This window comes from Gloeophyllum trabeum (genome assembly GCF_000344685.1).
Source record: "Gloeophyllum trabeum ATCC 11539 unplaced genomic scaffold GLOTRscaffold_00001, whole genome shotgun sequence".
NCBI classification, from domain to species: domain Eukaryota; kingdom Fungi; phylum Basidiomycota; class Agaricomycetes; order Gloeophyllales; family Gloeophyllaceae; genus Gloeophyllum; species Gloeophyllum trabeum.
In genome coordinates this window covers 603,140-625,655 of record NW_006920410.1, presented here as the reverse complement: position 1 = coordinate 625,655, position 22,516 = coordinate 603,140, and the positions used below count along the sequence as shown (strand labels likewise).

Below are 22,516 nucleotides of genomic sequence, written 5' to 3'. Positions count from 1 at the left end.
ATTACCGCCCTCGCGGATTCACTCAATGCGCATCCAGCCATGCAGTCACGCCGTAAGGTTTAAATTGGACTGCCTTCAAGATGCCTGTCTTCCCCTCTCATAGAACTATCGCGGCGGTCCTGCAGTTGAATGCGATGAGTTGTAATTCGGGCCCAGACGGTGATCACCACGACGAGGGGAGATAAAACGGCAAGCGGATTTCACCGATGAGAGCAGCCAAGAATGCCCGAGCAGGCCAAGACGGGAGCGAAAGGGAGCAGAGAGGCCTTGGGAACGTCATGTCCGATAGCAAAGGAAAGCTCAAGAGAACTGCCGTAGCACGACGGACGTTATAACGTGCAAGTATGCTGTGATGGTTGCCATATGACTCGGAGAGCGTGTGCAGACCGTTCCAGTGCCTGGCAGATATATCATCGACGCCGCAGCGGACAGCCGACATCATCTTCGCCTGCGCTGCCACTGCCAGTGAGGAATGCGACTCTCTCTTTCGTAAAGTTTCGTCGACGACGTCGAGACATGTCTAGCCAGCGCGTACAGGCTCTGCGGCGCACGCTGCACTTGTCGATCGACCCCTCGCCGTACGCCAGCCCCGACCGCGCGTCGCTCAGCTCGTCGGGCTCGCTCTCTCCCTCGTCCTCCGCCCGAGCGAGCATCGGCACGTCCCTGGCGACACACGAGTCCACCACCACAGCCGGGGAATTCAAGATCTTCTCGGTCCTGTGCCTGTACGACTTCCACTCGGACGACCCCGACCATCTCCCCTTCCGCAAGAGCGAGATCCTCGATGTCGTCAAGACAGAGGAGAGCGGCTGGTGGGCCGCCATGCGCCCCGCCCACACCCAGGTCGGCTGGGTCCCCAGCGCGTTCGTGCGCCCGCTGACTGACGAGATGGCCGAGCGACTGAGGGGACTCAGGGAAGAGCTCAGGATCTACGACTACGAAGCCGAGCGCCTCTACAACGCCGCGCCCACCTCCAACTTTGCCCAATTATACCCCCCAGACGCGGACAGCCAGTCTGACGAGTGGGTGCCCGTAGCCGAGACCCAGAAGGTACGCTCAACTCTATTAACCAAAGCCCCCGAGTCGAGGCTAAAGTACATAGGAACCCGCCATCGAGATCCTTTCCCCGACCGAGCTCATCGGCAGCCGCTCGCACACCTTCAGCCCCCAGTCGCCCCTGCGCGCCCCGCCCGCGACCACCACCGACGCCGCCTACTTCACCGATGCCGACTTGCACCCCTCCCCGGCCGACGCGCCCGCCCTCCGCCTGCGCCCCCCGCCCTCACCCGTCACGCCCATGCCCCAGCCGCCCGCCGTCCCGCCCAAAACCGCGCCCGCGCCGACGTCCAAGAGGAAGGCTCGCTGTCCGCAACATCAGAAGCGCTACAACTCGCTGCCGGAGCCGCCGGGCGAGGGCGGGCGGCTGCTCCCCGACGACCGCAGCTCGCTCTCGCGCCTCTCGGTGCTCGTTGAGCGGAGCAACGTTGCGGAGCCGGACGACCTCAGCGCAGGCGAGGCGGAGGAGCTGTTGGGCGGGGCAAGACCGCATAAGGGTCGCCCGGACAAGGTGAAACAGCTGACGGGCGACGAGGACGCGCAGAGGTACCACAATGCGAAGGTCGCGGCGCTGCGGATGCCGTGGTACCTAAAGCCGGATTACAAGGAGGAGGATGTGAAGCTGAATGCGGACGGAAGCGTGCTCGCGGGGACTCTGGAGGCATTGGTCGAATGCCTCACCATCGAGCCCATATGTGAGTCCCTCCACAGTTTAGCCAGCACACTCTAACCCTGCATCAGCAAAAAACCAAGACATGCTCTACCAGAACACCTTCCTCATGACATTCCGCACCTTCGCGAGTGCGGACCGCGTGTTCGACCTGCTCGTCGACCGCTACCAGATGGACCGCTCCTTCGGGCTGACGGACGCGCAGTTCGCAGAGTGGAAGGAGAAGAAGCTGCGGCCGACGCAGAAGCGCGTGCTCGTGGTGCTCGGCCGCTGGCTCGAGGAGCACCGCATGCCCGCGGACGACGCGCATGTCGTGCCGCGCCTGCAGGAGTTCCTCTCGCTCATCGTTGAGCCGCCCGCGCTCGCGACGACCGCGAAGCTCATGATCGCGTCGCTCGAGCGGCTGGTGAGTGCTTAGCGTTGGTAATGCGGCACTTCTGACATCCATGGTCCCTGCAGTCTTCACCGATTGCGTCTACGCCGTCGAGCAGTACCAGCAATCCGACCCTCCCGAGGTACAAGAAGCGGCCCGGCAGGTCCTCGCACCGGACGGAGCTGCTCAAGATGGACCCGACGGAGGTCGCGCAGCAGCTGTGCGTGCTCGAGTACAACCTGTACAGCAAAATCCGCCCGCAGGAGTGCCTCGACTGGACGAAGACACAGATGGGGCGGACGGTGGAGAACCTGCATGCGTTCTGCGCGACGTACGACAAGCTCGCGGCGTGGGTGAAGACGAGTATACTGGACACGGACGTGCTGGGGAAGCGTGCGGATACGGTCGAGTTTTGGATTAGGGTGGCTGAGGTGGGTGCTTGCGGGTGTGTCTTGAGGAGGCTATTGATGATTTACTCCCTACAGAAATCACGCACGTTCAACAACCTATCCTCATTCAGTGCGCTCGTCGCCGCGCTCTCCAGCGCGGCCATCTCGCGGCTGCACCTCACAATGGCGCACGTCAGCCGGAGTTCGCACCTCGACGCGCTCACAAAGGTCATCGAGCCGACGGGCAACTTCGCCGCGTACCGCGCAGTGCTGCAGACCGTCGACGGGCCGTGCGTGCCCTGGGTGGGCATGTACCTCTCGGATCTCGTGCACATCGGCGACCAACACCCGGACACGCTCAAGGGCCCCGCGCTCGACCGCCCGCTCATCAACTTTTACAAGCGCCAGAAGTGGGCCGACACGGTGAGCGCAATGCTTAGGTTCCAAGGGCGGCCGTACCCGTTTGCGCCGGATGCGGCGATCCTCGGGTTCATAGAGACGAATTTGCAGAAGGCGGCGGGGAAGGACCATAGTACGTTTTGGCTCAAGAGCCAGGAGGTGCAGCAGAGCGAGCTGGCCCATGCGGATATACGCAAGGGGCTGGAGGCAGCTGGGTTCTGAAGGGGTGACCTACAGGAGTAGGTAATTTATCACTATTCTTTGCATCTTTTTGGGGTCGGAAGCTATCACTGTTTTGTATGTGCTCGCGGGCGAGGTTCGCAGACTCTTCGCATCTAGGTTGTATCTTGCTTTGATCTATCTTTGTACTCATCACAACCCATATGTATTATCTATGATTCTGACATGACACATGGATCGGACTTTGCTTGTTTGCCCCTTTCTTGTTTAGAATGACTTCTATTAGAAGACGAACCTGTACTTACATCCAAGTAGCCCGGCTTGCATCCAGACGTCTATGAGGTGGTCCATGAGTCAAAGAGTATATAGTAGAAGGATGTATATGCATCGACATATAAACTACAGGGTAATGAGAGGATCCATAACGAACAGAACAAGCGAGACAAGAGACACGACCCGATAGGTCAGAGGAGATGCAAACGAGGTAAGGCGAATGTAACCAAGCGATCATAATAGCAGGAATTGACCACTCAGCAGTTGCAAGCGTCGTTCTGACCAGCTGTGGGCTGCTTGTTCAGGTCAACGCCACGACCTGATGAACCTGGTGCGCCACGCGCGGTAGTCTTGGGAGCAGGCGCTGTTAAGGGCAGCTTCTTGGCTACAAGGAGAGGTCATTACGAGCATCCTGTGTGCACTATGCCATTCCACTTGCCGATGGCGGTGAAGATCTCTGAAACACCCTCGCCGGTCTTTGCGCTAGTCTCCCCCCACATCAGACCCTCCTCCTCAGCGTACTTCTGTGCTTCCTCTTGCGAGACTTGCCGACGAGCTGCCAAGTCGGTCTTATTCCCGCAAAGAGCGATGACGATGTTAGGGTCTGCCTGCCGTTGGAGCTCGCGAATCCAAGTCTTGGCCTTGTCCAGAGACGTTGATTGGGTGATATCGTAAACAACGACGGCACAGTTGGCGTTGCGGTAGTACATTGGTGCGAGAGACTGCACAGCAGAAGTCAGAGACCGAGCATGCCGTGGCACCGAGAAGTGTGACGGACCTTATACCGCTCCTGACCTGCTGTATCCCTGCAGACATGTCAGACATGGCATCAGCACGCACTAGGAAACAGCTACCATATCTCAAACTTGACGGTGGTCTGGTCCTCCAGAGTAACAGTCTGGGTCAAGAACGCAGCTATCACAGGAACAGTCAGCACCGGCGTGTCCAACTGGTAGTTCTCGATGCTTACCTCCGATTGTACTCTCCCGATAGTCGTCAAACTGATCCTTGACGAATCTCAGGACCAAACTAGCAAATTATCCGTTGAAGACGCGAACATGGCTGACGCTTGTCCTCAATCGTACCTTGACTTCCCCACAGCAGACTCCCCTGTCCAGCCAACACGTTCAGAGAAGAAAGCGCAGTAGAGCAGTATATGTACTGACCGAGAAGTACCAACTTGAACTGGAACTGCTTCGACATCGTTCACGACAGGGAGCACGAGATGGTCAGAGGACGGTGTGGAGTGCACGCAGCCTCCCGTACAGGATCACTGAGAGCGTCAGGCCTCGGCCGTCAGGGCGTCTCCGGCCGGCCATCAGTTTCCCAGGATCGCCTGGTATGTTTGCGCACCGCTCCCACGTTGAAAACTGCCTGCTTGAACTGGTACCACCAACATCGTTCTGTTCCTGCGACAGCTATCCGTGCTAGCACCTTACTCTCTGCGTTGAAAACGAAGTTGGACGTGAGCTGTCCGACATTGCTGCAACTTCGAGCGACTTCGTGGCCTGCTCCCTGCAACAACAACTTTATGTGCTGATTGCGACGTCGATAAGCCCGTAACTCCTAGAGAAGTTTAGCAATTTAGATGAATCGACACCATCCATACGGAAGTCCCTACGACACAGGCCGTAGGGGTGGGTTTTCTGGTGGCCCTGGCCCTGACAGATCCCATCGTTTCGAGCAAGGTAGCCCGTCCAGAGGCCGAGGGTTTGGACGCGGCCGTGGTCGCGGGGGTGGGGGCGGCGGAGGGGGAGGCTACAGTAACAATTTTGACGCCGCTCCTGGTCCCTATGATCAAGCCCCTCCGCAAGGCGACATGAATGCAAGTTATAATCAGTATGGTACTAGCCAAGGTCAAGATCTCTACCAGAACAACGGTTATGGAGGATCTGGTCAGTACGGAGGCGCGCCTGACTCAGATGGCTATGATCAAGGATATGGGAATTATAATGAAGGTGCGCTTAGAGCCTTGAATTGAATATCAGGCCTCCTACGAGGGTTTTGGATTCTTGGCACGCTCGCTCGGAACTTTGTCAAGCGATTTTGAGACCCGCAGCATCCGAGGAAATCAATTCAGGATTAAGCGTTTGCTTATCGACGAGAGCCATTATGTCTGCTGAGCTGAGCGACTGAAGCGAGAGGTCATTATGAACTGGCTTCGGGACGTCCCGCATAGCTAGCAAGAACGCAGGGGCGTGAGCTGGTGAATAACTGAAAGTACTCGTCGGTCTGCTTCCTGAAATCCTGGTGCGATGGTCCTTATGTTGCGGTTGACCCTGACTTTCTCGTGCCTTCATTGAGTCTTTTGATCGAGATTTGTTCCTGAGTTATGATTCTTACGTGGGCTGCTTCCATAGACGACTCAGGTTATAGCGGCAGCGGTGGCGGTGGATATGGATCGCGCCCTCCCAAGCGTCAACGCAGGGAGAGAGATGACAAGGTTCACGATTCCATAATTGAAGAGCGAATCCAAAGAGAACGTCCTTGTCGAACACTTTTCATTCGTAACATTAAGGCAAGTGGATTTGAGTTGGGCAGACTGAGCGTCCAACTTGCCGTTCGGAGCATTTCCCTGATGGCTACGCATACAGTACGAAACGGATAGCAATGATGTTCGCCGCCGCTTTGAAGAACATGGTGACATCAAAACGTTCTTTGACCTCATAGCAAACCGCGGCATGGTATTTGTCACTTACGTGAGTTCACCATCGATAGGAAACGGTGCTGAATCCAGCGCTTATGCGGTCATTAGTATGATTTACGAGCAGCGGAACGTGCCAGAGAGCGACTACAAGGCTCAGAAATCAGTGGACGACCCGTATGTCTTATTCAGGTTACGCATGACATCCCACGCAATTCTCACTCTAATATACTAGATTGATGTGCATTACTCACTACCTCGTGATGACAACACGAGCAAAGAGCAGGAGAAAAGCGGTCAAGTAAGATAAATTCAATGACTCCTTGCGCCGGTACTGAGGTTTCGGATATGCATATTTAGCAAGAAATGCAAGGGACGCTTCTGGTTACCTTGCGGAACTCGATGTCGGGACAACCGATAGATGACAATGAGGTCAGAAGAAAGTTCCAACAGTTTGGAGATGTCAAGTCCGTTACGCTGTCGGAAAGTGGTCGACCTGAGTACGTTTGCAGACCATATGCAGAGCGTTCGTACTGAGAATCTATATCTATCCAGTCAACGCTACGTAGAGTTCTACGATATCCGGGTAATGACGTCCGTTGCTTTATGCACGGAATTTCAACGCTGATGTCCGCTAGGCTGCCGAAGAAGCATATGATCGCCTAAGGCATCAAGGTTTACAGGATGGCGTTATGGATATAGCCCTCGGATGGGAGATGGATCACTCTCAACGCAGGTATGTGGCTATCTTGACCATTCTCGATGTTGATTGACGAGCATAATCCCAGCCCGAATCCTCGGCGAGACGAGAGGTACGATCGTGAATACGATGAGCCGTCCCCTCGCGGGCGCGTGCGTGGTCGAGGTGGACGCGGTCGTGGTCGAGGACGGGGCGGTTACGGCGGCGACGACTGGGACCACCGTGACTTTGATAGGGATCGCGATCGTGGGAGACGATACGGAGACGATGGGTATGGGGGTGGTGGAGGTGGAGGTGGAGGCGGGCGGGGCAGAGGACGAGGAGGGTACAACAGCCGGTTTGATGACCGAGATTCAGGCTACCGTGGAGGTCCTGGCGGTCCTCCTCCGTCTACTAACTACAGTGGCGGCCCCGGTGGACCCAGTTACGGAGGACCGAGTGGCCCTGCACCAGTAAGATCATACTTTGAGGCCGTCGGATAGATCTCTAATTTCTTGTCTCAATTCAGCCTGTCGACGAGAGACTTGAACAGGCAAGGAAAGTCCAGCAGGTGAGTTGGTTGTAATACGATTGTGTTGCAGTGATTGACGATGGTCATAGCTACTGGCTGCCTTAAAGCAGCCTCAGGGTGGGGCGCCTCCTTCTGCCCCCCCTCAAGCCTCTGCTCCCCCCGTACCCCCTCCCGGCATCCCAAATATGCCACCAATGCCTCCGGGACCGCCGAATCATTTCTTCCCGCCGCCCTCAGCGTTACAGCAGCAGCCTCATCCGCCGTACCCCGGCTCGTTACCGCCGCCCTCGGCTCACACGGGATCGTACCCGCCTCCTATGCCACCCCAGAACTCGACGCCGCAACCGCCTCCTCCTGGACCGCCTGGCATGCCGTCTCTCGCCAGCCTCCCTCCTAACATCTTGGCGCTTATCCAGCAAGCGCAGGGTCAGCAGCAGAATCAGCAGCCCCCGCAGCAGACGGCGACACCGCCGATGCCACAATATGGTATGCCGCCTCCGCAACAGATGTCGCCGCCGCCGCCGCCGATGCCTGGTGTGTCGCCTGCTAACCAGCCCGGATACCAGCAGTTGATGGCGTATCTGGTGAGTGCAGAGATTTGGTAGTGCGGGTAGTGATCTGACTTCTTTCATAGCAAAGCCAGACCGGCAAGAGATAGCACGAAATACATGAAAATCATGCGCATCGTCCCGACCTCAGGCACAGATTTAGGCTGTGCGCTGTTCTGTTCACTTCTCCATTTTGAGAAACATACGACGCAGCTTTTCTTCCTATTTTTTTCCTTGTCTGATTTGCCTTGACGATCTGCGAGAGTTTGAGTTCTCCACGATGTATACTCGGGACTTTCTGCCGTGAAACGATGTCCTAATAACATTATGACAAGTATATATTCTCAAGGACTCGGTTCACTCTTGTATGTAGGCATAGGTGTATCATCAGGAGTTGACTACCTTCGCCACAATGAATGTCACAAATTGCCACACCAGTAGCAGCCGGTCCGGCAAGTAAGGTCACGTCACGGACATACAGGCGAGTTCCTCTACTTTCATGCTGGTCCTCTCGGCTTTGCACGATGTGCTCACGCAGGTGCTGTCCTTGCCTGAGCTGCATACAGCGGTGCTCTTGACGCCGTCTGGGCAATTGATATCTTATGCGAGTGATCCTTCGAGCGCGAAAGACCATGTGCGGGTCGTGGTGGGCCTGAGCGGTGAGGTATGGCAGGAAACGCAGGGGGTTAGTATGGTCGATACCGAGGTACGCATAATTCCACGGGAAGTCAACATTCTAGGGGTTTACTTTGTTTTGTGTTGGTTCTAGGTTGGGCGTATACTGGTCATGCCAGTAGAGAAGACATCTGAGGCAACCCCGCAACCTCGGACGGATTCAGAGGCTCCCGAACCATTAATGCTCATCGCATTGAACGCCGTGAGCTCTGTAGATTGGCAGGACTTGCAGGATACGGTATGTCACCTTTAAGCCACGGTCGCACACCATCAGTGACCTCTCAACAGGGTAGGGAACTGGCGAACCACCTGGCAGGCCCCATCAACAAGTACCGCAGTCGTCTGTTGGCGTCAGCTGTTTCGCCGACTGCATCTCAACAACCACGTCGATGATCCAGCTGAGAGTGTGTTATACCTGGATTATCAACATCATGTCGCGGCGTACACCCAGGTTGACATGCGACGATGTCATTCGGTATCTTTAGTATTTGTGTTCTATACATATGTCTAGTATACCCCTCAATACCTTACGGCACCCATACATACGATTGCAATTTGAACTTCATTTCGTTGCATCTCAGCGGGTGCAGTGTATGCGCCGTCTCACGTGATCCGATTCGGGAAAAAAGCCGGAAATCCACTACGTAGCCTACGCCTGTTTCGACTTACCGGACGCTCTCGGGCACGCTCCAACTCTGGTCGACGCTGTTCCCGGCGTTCTGCTCGTATTATGCGAAAATGGGCGGCGGTGTCCGTGCGCCTATCCCAGACGACCGCGCCTACGGTCACGCGACCGTCGCGACCGTGCCAGTGGTCGCGTCGCCATTACACGGCGCAGGTCCAACGACAACCAAAACCTGCGGAGACGTCCCCTCGGCCCTCTCATAGCGCAGGCAAGCAGCCTGCTTCTGCCCGGGTCGACCCCCATGCTCTGGTCGCGCCCCAGCTCTCGCACCTCCGGAAGACTTTACTGAATCTACTAGGGTCTTCGCACCCGGGTCTTACAGACATTGCTGAGTACTACTTCCTTCACCCATCGAAGCAGGTGCGACCGCTCCTTGTCCTACTGTTTGCTTGCGCGACAAATGGCCTAGGCCGCGACTGGGAGCTGAAGAAATGGGCGGCAGAATGCGAGGGCGCGGGGGGGCGCGCAGAGGAGCTGGACCGACCGCTGACGCGTCCCGACGTACTGAACGACTGGAATCCTAACATGACGGACTCCATCTCCTCCTTCGAGTCCGTGTTCGCGCTGCAACCTACCCCTCCGCCGATAGAGCCCCCAGAGCCCCCATCCTTCGACCGCTCGTCCCCGCCCACTCTCTCGTCCCCGTCCTTCATCCTTCCGACCCAGACACGCCTCGCCCAGATCGTTGAAATGATCCATGTTGCGTCTCTCCTGCACGACGATGTCATCGACAAGGCTCACCTGCGACGCGGCGCGCCCTCCGCCCCCGCCGCGTTCGGTAACAAACTGTCCGTCCTGGGCGGCGATTTCTTGCTGGGGCGCGCCAGTGCTGCTCTATCCAGATTGGGGGAAAGCGAAGTCGTTGAGCTCATCGCCAGCGTCATTGCAAACCTAGTGGAGGGGGAGATTCTGCAGATGAAAGAGATGCACCGCTCGGACCTCGGCATAGTGACCGTGAAGGATTCCTCTGTACCGCGGGCCGGCAAGGAGAACTGGAATATATACTTGAAGCGGTCGTACCTCAAGACAGCGAGCTTGATGGCGAAGGGCGCGAGAGCTGCAGTAGTACTCGGTGGCTGCAGAGACGGCGACGTCTGGAAGGAGGTAGCGTATGCCTACGGTCGCAACCTCGGGATCGCCTTCCAGGTATGTCATAGTTTTGCAGCATTCCTCCAGGGATCTAGATAAAGCCTTATCTCCATTCCAGCTCGTCGACGATATTTTAGATTACGAGGCTGGCGAGGCTACACTCGGGAAACCGGGAGGAGCAGACCTGCAGCTCGGTCTTGCGACAGGACCTGCCTTGTACGCATGGGAAGAGCATCCAGAGATGGGCCCCCTCATAGAGCGCAAGTTTGAGAAGGAGGGAGATGTAGAGCTGGTACGTACCCCTATATACTATTCCAGTCCGCGCCAGTCTAACAAAAGCATATGGAAGGCTCGGGACCTAGTACGGCGCTCTTCCGGAGTGGAGCGTACCCGGGATCTCGCTCAAGCACATGCCGACGGTGCTAGAGAAGTACTCCGTCTTCTGCCTGACAGCGATGCCAAGGTCGCTCTGGAGATGCTGGCTGAGCGCGTAGTAAAACGGACTTCATAACGATTTTGGACAGACTTCGTGCACACTCTGAAGTTGAATCTATAGAAGCCACAACGCCACCGCTTACCATAATGTTATCGTATATCTCTGCTCTGCCATACACGCCCTTTCTTGTCCGAAGGAGTAATCCACAAGATTGCATTCGGAACCTAGGTTCAATAAAATACATCGCAACGGCGCGCAAGTCAGCCAACCATCCTCGGCTCGGGATGCCATCGTTGGCCATTGAAAGCGATCGCATTGCGGTAGACAAGCTAAGTGAAACATAGCATACAGCCCGAAACCCATTAAACAGAGCTACTTCCGCTTTTTGACCGTCGTCTCCTCCTTCTTGCCGCCCGCGGGCGCTACAGGAGCAGTATCGGTCTTGACCTTGTCGTCAGGTGTAGGGGCGTCAGTCTTTTTCGAGGACTACGCGGCAAGGTATCAGGCATAGGTGGACATCACGATCCAGCTGCTTTACTCACCTTGGTGATTGGTTTTTGCGAAGCGCCGACCAGACCGAACAAAGCACCGAGCATACCGAAGAAAGTGAGAGCAGCGCCAGCGAGGGCGATTCCTGTCTCCGGCTGCGACTTGAAAGCGAGCACAGGGTCCACTTTGGCCGCGTCAATGAAGGTGAAAACCTTCTCGCGGACAAACCCAATGGGATCCTCCTTCCAGTCGATCTCCTCATCATCATCGTCAAGAGGATCGTTCTTCTTCTGCTCAGCAACTTCAAGGGGCTTCTTGATGTCGAACGTCTCCGCCTTCAGTTTGTTGGCATCCTCTACAGAGTGGCCAACGTAGATGTTATCGAAGAGGATGTCCTCCGTCATGGTCCAGAGCTCGATACCGACGCCGCCCTAGAGGGGTAACATCGCTCAGATATTGCACAAGTTTTGAAGACAACTGTACTCACGATCTTGTCGAGGCTCTTGACAGGAGTCAAATCCTCGAAGTAGTCGGGGTTGGGGATCTTACGAGGGGCCCATTCGCCCTTGTATGCAGGGTTATCGATCATGGGTGCGTACCACTTGCCCTTGTAGTTGGGGTTAGGCTTGAAAGGACTGTACGACACGTTAATACCTACGACACCGAACCAGGTAGATACAGCATGTGCTTACCGCTTCCACTCGCCACAGCCAGGTGCCTCGTCGCACTTGGGATTGCGAACCATAGGCGGAATCCATTCACCATCTTCCTCGTCGTCCCATTCTTCAGGCTTCTCGGAGTCTAATGCAGCACGTCAGGGATAGGTGTGACGCGCGCGCTGGTAGGACTGACCAGGGTCAGGAATCATCTCGGGCTCATCATCTAACCAACCCTCGGGCTTCTCCGCCTCCTCGTCGGGGATTTCATAGGGTGCATCTTCGTCCCAGTCCTCAGGCTTCCTGGCCTCGGGGTCAGGAATCCTCTTGATGTCGACCCAATCCTCGGGCTTCTTGTCCTCAGGATCGTCGATCTCCTTGGGAGGGTTGACAGCAGGGGTAAAGTCCTCCAAGAGGCTGCCCTCGCTAACGCTGTCACCGTTGAAAAGAATCTCGTACGTATTATCCGGGCTTCAGTCATCATCCATTAGCGAAATTGCGGCCAATGCGTGATAAGCGTGTTCATACTTAACAATGAGGGTATAAAGGTTAGTGAGCTTCTCAATGGAGGGCTTGGGTGCGTTCTTGAGGTGCTTCTCTTCGTACTCCCCGGTGATGGGGTTCTTGTGTTGGAAGATGAAGTGCAACTGTAAGGGGGATGTAAATGGCACGAGCTCAAGCGTTCCCAGAGATACGCGTACCTTAGTACCAGGACACGTCAAGTCAGGCCCAAACATGACCACCCAAGGCGTCTTGTCGTCAAACTCCTTTCCACTGGTCTGGAAACCATCTCGGAGGAGCTTGAGGTATCCACCTCCGCAGTTCCCACCCTTCTGGTACTTGACTTCATATTGTACCACAAGCGGCTTCTCGCTGAAGTCGACTGGCTCAGGGAAGGGCGCAGAGATGGCGTGGTGGGCAGCCTTCGTCTTAGCTACGAGGCCCTTGTCGCCTTCGATCACGGGAGTAATGGGCTCCTCAACATCCCATTTCCCGACGTAGCTGAAGGTCTCTTTGCCGACCGGTGTCTTCTTCGTGGCCTCTGACGGTGTCCACCGCGAGTCCCAGCCTTCCGTAAACTGTTCAAGGAATGGAGCTTCGAGGGCAGTAGGCTGTTGTTAGACGCGTCTTGACGTGTGAATACGCGCTCGCTCCGCCATAGCAATAGAGACCCACCTGGAACACAGGCTTGGTCTCCTCCGCCGTGCAGACCGCAGCGGCGGCTACGACGACGAGAGCAGAGAGCGCTACTCTTCGCATATTAACGAAGGACCGAGACGAAGTAATAACGGAGAAGGGAACGAGAGGACAAGATGCGAATGAAGTGTGGAACAGCTTCAGCCACGTCGGTCTTCTATAACTCCTCGGCAAGCGCCCTGCCACGTATACGTGAGTTTCTAGCAATTACCATCTCCCACGGGTCCTGTATGCCGGTCACACTTTCGTAGGCCTCCTCTCAGGAAATCAGGGAGATACAAGAGCAGAAATGGTAGAATACACAGCGTTGTAACATAGCGAATAGTCTATCCAAGCAGGTCCGCGTGTCCTGACGCCGACAAAGCCAAAACAAACTCGTCGTCCAAGTATTTTGACACCGCAATCTGGTCTCCGAGACCTTTCCTCCGACGAGTTTTGAGGACGAAGTCCCTTGCCAAGGCCTGACCTGATGCGGGCTCCAGGGGGCGCAGCTTGATACTACTGTCAGTCGGGTCACCTGCAGGACATCATCAGAGAGCTTCGCGGTAGCATGGGGAAAACTAACCGGGGACAATCGACCAATGGTCAAACACCTGCACGCAGAAGGCCTGTCCCTGCGTCGCAGTCCGCAGATCGGTTTCGAAACCGTTCGCGTCCATGACAGGGATGAGAGCCTTGACTGTGTAGAGAGGTGAACCAGCTTTTGGTATATCCTGCGTGACGTGACCACGTCGTCGGGCCAAGACGGTGTATACCGCAGAAATGCAATCCGCAGGTGCCTGAACTTCAACGTAGTATATAGGCTCCATCAACCGCGGGGCAGCCTACCCACCCTTTAGTGGACTGTTTATGAAATACATGGGATGCTCACTCACCATCAAGAAGGATGAGTAGCAGACACGCCGAGCCGTAGGAACAATCTGACCACCACCACGGAATATTGGCTCCTGAGCCAGACTGGCATCCAGTATCCGGAATTTGACGTTCCGCATAGCTAGACACGGCCCATCAATAAGAAAGATTGCATGAGAGTATAAGATAACTTGCGCTCATCGCATAATGGTCCCTCCCGTGCACCCCATTGGAAGCCCTGTTTGATATGCTCCTTCACTAAACCCAGCATCTTCTTATCAACCTAGTGCAAGGATAAGGATGAGTACTGTGGTCACAGAACCAACATCACAATACACACTTGAGAAGGCAGGGTATCATCTAACAGAATATTCGGGCCACTGTCATCAGGCCCAAACGCCCATATTGATCGTGAGGCAAGCAAATCCCACTGGTACTTCTCTTGGAAGAAAGTGCCCCGCTCCTTGGGAGTCATCCTCATCGTTACCTTCCCGTTCTCGATATCCTCCGCGATACCCTTCTCCAAGGGCTCGGCAATCATAGTGATACGGTTCCTGTATATACGACGTATCAAATCTTTCTGTGAATAAAGGGGAAGGATTAAAACCCACTTTTTGTTCGGCGTATCTGCATAACACTTGAGAGCACTCGTCTCCAAGACTGTCTCGCAAAACTTCGTCACAGGATCGGATACCTTGATCTCGATCTCCGCGAACAGTCTCCTCAGATCGTGCATCACGCAGTCGAGATACAACTCGCCCGTGCCGATCAAGACGTGCTCCCCGCTTTCCTCCACCTTGGTCGCGGCAAGTGGGTAGGATTTGTTGATACTCCGAAGTCCAGACAACATCTTGGGCAGCTCGGATGGCGCAACAGGCTCGATGGCAATCCTCAACACGGATTGCGTCATATGTTTGATTGGCCGGAAGATGTGGAGGTCTTCCTCGATGTCAGGGGAAGCCAGGGTGGCTGTCTTGGTTATAGAGGCATCCACTCCACCGATGAGGACCAAGTTACCTGCCGGTGCTTCTTCGGCCGGAATGAAATAGCTAGGTACCTCTTAGCTCGCTATACCGGGCAAGAATGGGGTGCCCTTACCGAGACTCGCTAATCCAGATATCCTCCACGTTAGCCTTCATCATGTCTTCCTCGTCTTCCGGCGAGTACCCTTCACCCAGCACCTTGATTTCTGTCCCCTTCTTGAGAGTACCGCTCATGACACGTCCGAAAGCTCGGAATGATTGCGCATCCGTCGTATGGTACAGCTTTGTTACTTGTACCATGACCGGTGCTGCGGCGTCGCATTCCTTCATGCTTTTGGCGATATCTGATGTCTGGGGGCCAGTATATGTGTGCTCGACCTGCGTGGACATGAGCAAGGGTAGACAGCTGGTGGAGGTGCATCATACCTTCGTAGCTGTGGCTTCCACAGGGGAGGGGATGTTCTCCACTATCATATCCACCAGCCCAACCGCGGGGCCGAAGAACTGGTCCAGTATCGCCTTGAGCAGAGGCCGCACATCCATCTTATACATCACCGGCTTGAGCGATATGCCCAATCCGGACAGAGTCTCCTTCAAGGTCTCGGTATCCTCACTCAGCACCTGACTGTATAATTTGTAGAGCGGCTCCATGATGAAGTGGACAAAGGTACGCTTGTGCTCCGGGTCTGATGGTTTTCGAGTGAATTTGCGAGTCTCGGAGTTGAAGTAGATGTCACCCCATAATCGGTCGGCGAAGGACTGGACATCCAGAGGGCCTGATATGTGGTTTAGCATGGGTCGGTCGGGGAGTTCACAGGTATACACACCGTACGCATCTGCATACATCTGCGCAAACGATCGCAGCGTGAAACACCAGTGCAAGTCTGTACTTGCAAATGCAACATTTCCCCTTTCGGGGCTGAGCCGGAGCTCGGGGTCGGGATTGATGGTACTGTTCCAACGATTGCGATTCAGCCAAAAGGTCCGTATTGCAATGAGTACTTACCTGATGAAGGTATTAATCTCCTCGATGGTGTGTTTGATTTTGTAGAAAGCGTCAGCTGGGGGAATCCGTAACTCGAGGATGAGCCTGTCAATTTTGTTGACTACTAGAGTGATTTTGACATTTTCTTGGATGGCATGTCGTATGATTTGTTCTGTGTTGACCATGCACTGAGGGACGCGCATTAGAATACGATGACGCATCTTTAGGTGCATGATGTTACCCCCTCGACCACGTCGACCACCACCACGATACCGTCGACTAAGCGGATTGCTGAAGCGACCTCATCCACGAAATTGACGTGTCCAGGCGTGTCGATAAGGTGAATCAGATGTGATTTTCCAGCACTGTTGGACAGGATGAGGGACATGGGGGACGACTTGATGGATATTTCGCGTTCCCGTGATAAATGGTGGGTATCGGTATACCGAAGCTACCCACTGCAGGGTCAGGTAAGATAAACCCCAGCAAATTAGGACCACTAACCGGCTTATCCGCGTCCCATGTCAACTTATGCGTTTCGAAGATTAACATGTCCAACAAAGACGTCTTTCCATGGTGCAGGTGCCCTACGACAGCTACGTTCCTCACAAACTCGGAGAAAGCCATCATATTCAGCAAGTACCTTCCTCGCCCGTTTATTCATTAGTGCTACTAGCGAGGTCACGACCTGCTCACCCTTTATCAAATCGGGTCTCCGGCATGTCCTTTTCCTCTACCGTCCATTTCCGCACCTTCACAGGAGCAATTATGGGTTCCGACAACGGCTGTGTATCTTCCTCCTGGACAATGGCTTCCACATCCTCACCATAAACCTCGGATGCGGAAGGGTAGTACTGTTTGTCCTCGTGAAGGATAACAGCATTATGCACGGGCTCTAAAGACACTTTAGTTCTTACACGTTGTGTCAAGCTAGCATCACGTACCGTCCACTTGCATAAGTGCGTCCTCTGCCGGCGCCTCCATAGGCTCATCCTCCTCGAACCCCTCTAGCGGTGCGGGCGTCTGCTGCTGTTGCTGGAAAGTCTGCTGGGGAACATTCTCCTCCTCTTCATCTGATTCCAGGTCCCCACCGATGTAGTTGCCGAACTCATCGTAGTCTTCGAATGAAGCCATGGTGAATGATAGAGTATTAGTCGAACGGCAGTGACTCCAGAAACGGACGCGGGTTAGAAAAGATGTGCAGATACGTGCACAACGCTTGGGATAGAATGAGCTGCTTTGGGGGTCGGCAAGCTAATGCGACCCTTGAGTAGAGACGCGGTTGGACTGGATATAGTGATCACAAGTGCGCGGTCCAATGCAGGATTGTGGCAAAAATTTGAAGTCCGCTTTCTGCTAGTCTTGTACAGCGCTAGCTGTCTGACTGTTCTCAGCGATTGCGACTACCATGGCTAGCCTACCTGACGAGACGCTACGCAAGGTCGCTAAAACTGCTAGTTTGTTGTGTCTCGGGGATCTGACATGAAGTCAGATTTTAGTCCAAATCCAACAAACCGCTATTCAGTCCCAGAGAGCTCTCAACCTGACGAAACAGCAGACTGCCGCGAAGGAACGCGAGCGCCGTATTTTGCAACTCACGATCGATGAGATCAGCCATATGGAGCCAAACACCAATATGTATAAAGGTGTCGGGAAGATGTGAGTGTGATGTATTCGGTACGGTCTAATTGGGCTGCCTCTGTTAAACGGGATTACAATGTGTAGGTTCGTCATGGTGCCTCGACCTGAGATGGAGAAGGACCTGAAATCCCAAGAAAAGGAGCTTACAGATGATGTGAATGGGTTGAACAAGAAGGTACGAGTTATGGTCTTTTCTATGACTTGGCCTCAATACGGCTGTAGATGAAATACCTCGAGAAGCAGTTCAATGATGCACAATCACAGCTTAGAGATATTGTGAGTGTCCCTATACAGATAGTCGGTCGTCCACGGTCTCACCGACCGGTGCTACAGTTCAATAGTGCTCCCAGGTCTTAGTTAAACCTACCTGGTTTTGGGGATCGTTGTACCGCGTTATCATTCGTCTAGTATTGACGCGACTTGCGCCTACAATTGCGGTGAAATCAAGTTGAGTATTGTGCTTATGAGGGTCCGTATGCTAGTTCTTCCCTAATGATGTATGTAGTCGTCCTCTGTACACTGCCTCTCGAAGCGTTCGCCTAGGAATTAGGGACTGTCAGGATTTTGGTAAGATATGCTAAGCTTGGCATCGAGCAAATTGGTATACGGTGTCCATCATCCGAATTCATCGATGCATCCTGAATCCCCTGCTTGTTTTGGGTTTGCGGAAGCACTCGGGCTTCCGACCCAGAGCAAGCGAGGGTGATGGCAGGATGCGTTCCGACTCTCCAGACTCTTCCCTTGTGTAGGAGAGCGAGGGGAAGTACAGAGTTGTGGATTTGAATGGCGTGTCCTTCTCGACCAACTGTCGGTCCGAATGTATTGGCGCACCCGGGAATGTATTGAAGGATGGGTCTGGCGTATGACGCGTACGTTTGACCGCGACCGCAATCCATACTGTCTACGTGTAGAAACACGTTGCTCCAGTCTAAAGCGACGGGAGTCTTACATCTGCAGATACAAGTCCTCTGTTTACGTGTTACCCCCACAGGATGCGTGCGGGGTACGTCTCAACTTGTCCATACGAGTACGTGGTCAGGGGAACTTCTTTAAGGTCTTACCGAATAACAACAACAGCCATTACCCGGGGAACCTCCTACATGGTGTTCTAGACACGACTTCACCTCCCGCGATCTCTGAGGTGTGGCTCTGCCGGTGACTGATCGCAGACGCCCTTCATGAATCCGAACTAGAGCAGATGTCGGTGTCGATTCAGCTGACCCACATGCAGTCAGTGACGACACACAGCAAGCTCAACATCATGACATAGTACCAAGACATGTACGTACTAGCAGCACGCCTATGGGATAACAAACCTGGCCCTGGAATCTCAGTGGATGCGTGTAGTAGCCTCGTGACATAAATCGACCGTCGATATGAAGACGGGAGCAGTCATGAAGGCGTGAGTAGTAGGCACTCGGTTCGACGCACCGATGGATATTCGAGATGGCATGCCGATGGTGAGGTCACCGGTACTGTCATCTCGTTGGTTCGCGACCCGTGCCGTGCCTCTGAAAAGTTGGCTGAATGCACGATAATCAGCCTTGTGGCAAGATTCCCCAGAGAATCGATGATACCTTGCCGCCTCGTGCAAGAGGATGTGCGAGTCAGCCGTGCATGGCTTAGTGTTTCTCCGGGCCTCTGTTATATCAGGCCACATAGCCAATGAGGCTGCTGACTGGTCTGACCGCGCCAAGTTCTGGGGCCCACTAGGAGGATATAGTAAAGCGCTCGGTATTGTCGGTGACTCGGAATCAGCATAGGGCGTAACAAAGGGGGGGGGGTGGTTATGCCTATCCGCAATTCGAAGAGCGAATCAGTGGCTTGCGGTTTAGCATGACCATCCAGCTGGTGACTATACCAGAGCCATTCCCGCTGGTGAAGAGCTCAGCACTCGGGCCAACTCCAACCCCAAGATCGTCCCCCATTTCACTATGATAGCCAGGGATAACTTATGGTTCGCCATACTGTGAGCCCAGGCCACACTACCGTTTGAATGGGAATATTCCTATATCGATCATAATGACTTCACGAAGCACTGAGCCACTTGTCAGATGTTCAGAGAGAGATTATTACAGGAACACTCACGTAAATTGATTGAAGCGATGACGTCGGGCAGCTGGTGAATACTCCGTAGCGGGCGGTCCACTGACGGACTTGAAGGTGAAGGGAATACCTTCATCGATAGCTGAACTTTGCGCTCATGACGTGAAGCGGTCGTTGCACTAGACGTCATTTAGGCCTTCTGCTCTTTCCCGTCTCCGGTGGTCAGCCTCTAGCAGTCCCAGGAGATTGTGGCCAAGTGATCCTACCAGCGGACGACGAGTTCTGTAGTTCTGTCCTGTGTATTACACAGCACCGGTGTCGCATACACACATTTGTGAGCCTACATAGTAGTATCCGTCAGAACACGGCCGGTAGCCTCATGACGCCATCCGAAAATAAGCACCCGTTCCTGAAGCGTGAGGAGCGCTATAATGAAACAGATACCAGGAAGCATAAACTTACAGTTCACCGGATCTTGCGACTTGTTGATTCGCGATGCCAGTGCATCTTTGGACGCGCTCTGAAGCCAGGGCACTGGGCCCAAGTCTCATTCGGGCGCCAACCTAGAGCTTATGCTCGATGCCGACAGTTCGCATATATCAACTCGAACTTGCCGGCGGGTGGTCAGCGCAGGGATATGCCACGGAACGACAGATCCTCGTTCTCCGGGTCTGAGCTTGGAGAACAGAGATAGGGAGGAATATGAATAGGCCTCTACAGATACGCCTAGCACTCGTTACCGCCGATCCAAGACGCAGCAGCGCACAGTAAGTACCAGCGTTGAGCCGCCGAAGAGCAGCGCGGCAGATAAGCCTGAAATAACCGTTCCATTCGAAGCCGGGGCGGTTATAGCGGGCAGATGGCACTGCTCATGATCAACGGTTTCGCGATGAGGGGCACTGACAGAGCATGTGTGTATGAGGACGGACGAGCTGGAACGTTGATCGCCGTCGCATCGCGGTCGATAACATTTCTGTGCTAAATTTGAGTTTGCGATCCAACCTAGCCCAAAGAATACGCGAACGGTGATAACGAGCTTACACCTACGAAGTAAATCCCGCAAGTGCGGTGTAATATACATAGACTCATGGAAGTCAACCTCCCGGCGGGACGTCCTGCTCGCAGATCGTCACAAAGTGGAAGCAGGACGAACGTGACGGGGCATTCGAAACGTCCACATTACATGGCCCGCTGCTCACGCTCGTCCAGCGACACTCAGGATCCGCTCAAAATTGCGCGCCGTTCGATGCGCTCGCAACCCGGCAATTTTAGGCTGAGTGATACCCAGACAGAGTCGTAAGCAACATTCCGAGGATATGAACGGAACAAGGTCATTATGAGCGGCTCTCACCGGAATTACACTTGAATGTTTAGGACAGGAATCCGTCGTATCTTTAGCGGCTCTTTCCCTGGGATGGGGTTGAACGTCGCGGAGAAGGAGAAGGACCTTGGCCGCGCCATGTGTAGTGTAGACTTTCTCACATGCTAGTAGGATTGCCGCCAGTTGAGCCTGAACCATGTATGATTGACCAGGCCAATGCAATATGTTGCAATGATACATGCCCAAGCCTGAGCATCGGATGCTGAGTGCACTATTGGCCGCAACCCGGAACTTCTCATGCACAGGATATCTAATAGACCTTCTATGCACGAAGCCAAAGGGATGAGCGAGCTTCATTATGAACGGCTCCCACCGGGGATACGCTTCAGTCATATCTTTAGTATCGCTTCCCTGGCTTCGGCGGTCCGCAATATCGCGGAGAAGGGAAGAGGCCGGGGACCACATGCTTCATTCCCATGGAGGTTCCGCCGCTGGAGGTTGACGCCACAATCATTGATAGGGCCGGTACCAGGGAGCCAAACCCGCTGAGAGTCCGAGTCGACGAGAGCCATTTCAAGGACATCGCAGGGAAGACGAGACCGCGAAGAACGACGTCCATCGGCATTCTCACAAGCCAGCCCCGTTCACTCTCCATCAACCATATACGCGGCCTGCTTACCCAGAGGCGGTACATATCCCGAATCCGAGAGCTGCGGGACATCACCGAGAGGATGGAGCTGGGAATTAGAGAGCGGATCAACCCTGGGCCCGGCGTGCGTTGCATGTTGGTTGTCGCTCTTGGAGCAGGGCGCGACCGCAGCCAGGTTCATTAATGAGCGATTTCCTGCCGTATCCTTAGCCCCCCCTTGCACGGATTGAGCTTGGTTTATGATAAGCCCAACGTCGCGGAGAACGAAAGCGCGGCAGCTGCCATATACTATCACTTGAGTTTACGGACGTTCCGGGAAGACCCGCCCCCTTCGAGATCACCAAGCTGACAACCCAGTTCCCAACACCAAGCCCCGTTCACTCGCCGCCAAACATATACGCGGCGTGCGTGCGTACGGTGCGGGAACTGGCCATGGATGTTGGGAACTGGGGAGCGGATCAACCATGGGTCCGGCGTGCGTGGGATGTCGACTCTTGAGGCGCAAGTATGTATGTAACTCGAAGCAGGACCGGGGCCGCCGGGTATCTCGTTCCAGTCACGAACTGGAAACCCGGGAAGGGATGGGCTGAGAACTTGGAAGCGGGATGCCGGGGCGCACCCGTGTCGCGGTCTCGAGTGTATGAACTTTGGAGGTAGCACATCCGCTCCGCTCCCCCCCGAGACGGGATGCATGGTGCATATGTTCCCGTAGACTCAAGCCCGAGGCCTGAGGGCACGCCGGAAGTCGATACGCGGTTGCGGCCACTCCGTGGTCAAGCCCGCATTCGCATGAATGGCACCCGTTCATCAAAGAGATTCATAGGATGCCGGCCATAGGCACAACCCATGGGATCCCGAACAGAATTTGGGGACATGGGTCGTATTCGGGCGAGTTTATGGCGAGGGTATCTGAACTTAAACCCATACCGGGCTAGAGCCGTCGCTATATGCTGGCGAGAGTTGCACCAGACGTCCCGGGTTCACTGGCAAACGGCAAGTGCCGCGATATTCGGAGGCTAAACCGTTGTCGTATTTGCCTCCGGTACTCACTCTCGCGCGGGGGGAGACC

The 22,516-nt window shown here is 54.7% G+C and overlaps 8 protein-coding genes across 8 annotated transcripts; 6 read left to right on the top strand and 2 right to left on the bottom strand.

Annotated features, from left to right (window-relative positions):
* Nucleotides 1-363: 363 nt before the first annotated feature.
* Nucleotides 364-3,109, top strand: GLOTRDRAFT_112874 (ras GEF; the record flags this gene model as incomplete). Its single annotated transcript, XM_007862411.1, has 7 exons — nt 364-465; nt 679-1,022; nt 1,103-1,364; nt 1,403-1,751; nt 1,798-2,132; nt 2,249-2,530; nt 2,585-3,109. 7 exons carry the CDS (start codon nt 364-366, stop codon nt 3,107-3,109), a joined length of 2,199 nt encoding a protein of 732 aa, XP_007860602.1.
* Nucleotides 2,868-4,605, bottom strand: GLOTRDRAFT_108815 (GTP-binding protein RAB5). Its single transcript, XM_007862410.1, has 7 exons — nt 4,507-4,605; nt 4,426-4,450; nt 4,311-4,369; nt 4,195-4,255; nt 4,119-4,146; nt 3,780-4,062; nt 2,868-3,725 (listed from the first exon to the last, which is right to left on the bottom strand). Exons 1-7 carry the CDS (start codon nt 4,541-4,543, stop codon nt 3,598-3,600), a joined length of 621 nt encoding a protein of 206 aa, XP_007860601.1. The 5' UTR covers nt 4,544-4,605; the 3' UTR covers nt 2,868-3,597.
* A 115-nt stretch (nt 4,606-4,720) lies between these two features.
* Nucleotides 4,721-8,152, top strand: GLOTRDRAFT_112872 (uncharacterized protein). Its single transcript, XM_007862409.1, has 12 exons — nt 4,721-5,298; nt 5,701-5,858; nt 5,935-6,039; nt 6,096-6,161; nt 6,220-6,285; nt 6,345-6,484; nt 6,540-6,570; nt 6,623-6,720; nt 6,773-7,157; nt 7,193-7,234; nt 7,285-7,779; nt 7,830-8,152. The coding sequence occupies exons 1-12, from the start codon at nt 4,929-4,931 to the stop codon at nt 7,851-7,853; spliced, it is 1,980 nt and encodes a 659-aa protein (XP_007860600.1). The 5' UTR covers nt 4,721-4,928; the 3' UTR covers nt 7,854-8,152.
* A 66-nt stretch (nt 8,153-8,218) lies between these two features.
* Nucleotides 8,219-8,860, top strand: GLOTRDRAFT_134872 (uncharacterized protein). The gene is made up of 3 exons (XM_007862408.1): nt 8,219-8,449; nt 8,513-8,656; nt 8,707-8,860. Exons 1-3 carry the CDS (start codon nt 8,243-8,245, stop codon nt 8,809-8,811), a joined length of 456 nt encoding a protein of 151 aa, XP_007860599.1. The 5' UTR covers nt 8,219-8,242; the 3' UTR covers nt 8,812-8,860.
* A 924-nt stretch (nt 8,861-9,784) lies between these two features.
* GLOTRDRAFT_67486 (terpenoid synthase) lies at nt 9,785-10,763 on the top strand. Its single transcript, XM_007862407.1, has 3 exons — nt 9,785-10,249; nt 10,311-10,484; nt 10,542-10,763. Exons 1-3 carry the CDS (start codon nt 9,794-9,796, stop codon nt 10,701-10,703), a joined length of 792 nt encoding a protein of 263 aa, XP_007860598.1. The 5' UTR covers nt 9,785-9,793; the 3' UTR covers nt 10,704-10,763.
* GLOTRDRAFT_112869 (Calreticulin-domain-containing protein) lies at nt 10,740-17,105 on the bottom strand. The gene is made up of 22 exons (XM_007862406.1): nt 16,735-17,105; nt 16,487-16,685; nt 16,295-16,433; nt 16,032-16,241; nt 15,812-15,978; nt 15,633-15,757; nt 15,232-15,581; nt 14,921-15,183; nt 14,434-14,871; nt 14,163-14,376; nt 14,018-14,105; nt 13,846-13,964; nt 13,536-13,794; nt 13,325-13,487; nt 12,950-13,025; nt 12,475-12,885; nt 12,302-12,420; nt 11,970-12,244; nt 11,810-11,918; nt 11,605-11,752; nt 11,171-11,548; nt 10,740-11,114 (listed from the first exon to the last, which is right to left on the bottom strand). Exons 1-22 carry the CDS (start codon nt 16,922-16,924, stop codon nt 11,001-11,003), a joined length of 4,554 nt encoding a protein of 1,517 aa, XP_007860597.1. The 5' UTR covers nt 16,925-17,105; the 3' UTR covers nt 10,740-11,000.
* A 60-nt stretch (nt 17,106-17,165) lies between these two features.
* GLOTRDRAFT_67480 (Prefoldin) lies at nt 17,166-17,972 on the top strand. Its single transcript, XM_007862405.1, has 5 exons — nt 17,166-17,231; nt 17,283-17,449; nt 17,516-17,606; nt 17,654-17,707; nt 17,765-17,972. The coding sequence occupies exons 1-5, from the start codon at nt 17,199-17,201 to the stop codon at nt 17,786-17,788; spliced, it is 369 nt and encodes a 122-aa protein (XP_007860596.1). The 5' UTR covers nt 17,166-17,198; the 3' UTR covers nt 17,789-17,972.
* Nucleotides 17,973-20,179: 2,207 nt separating this feature from the next.
* GLOTRDRAFT_89726 (uncharacterized protein) lies at nt 20,180-22,159 on the top strand (the record flags this gene model as incomplete). Its single annotated transcript, XM_007862404.1, has 6 exons — nt 20,180-20,244; nt 20,561-20,773; nt 20,852-20,945; nt 21,200-21,571; nt 21,748-21,922; nt 21,975-22,159. 6 exons carry the CDS (start codon nt 20,180-20,182, stop codon nt 22,157-22,159), a joined length of 1,104 nt encoding a protein of 367 aa, XP_007860595.1.
* Nucleotides 22,160-22,516: the final 357 nt, after the last annotated feature.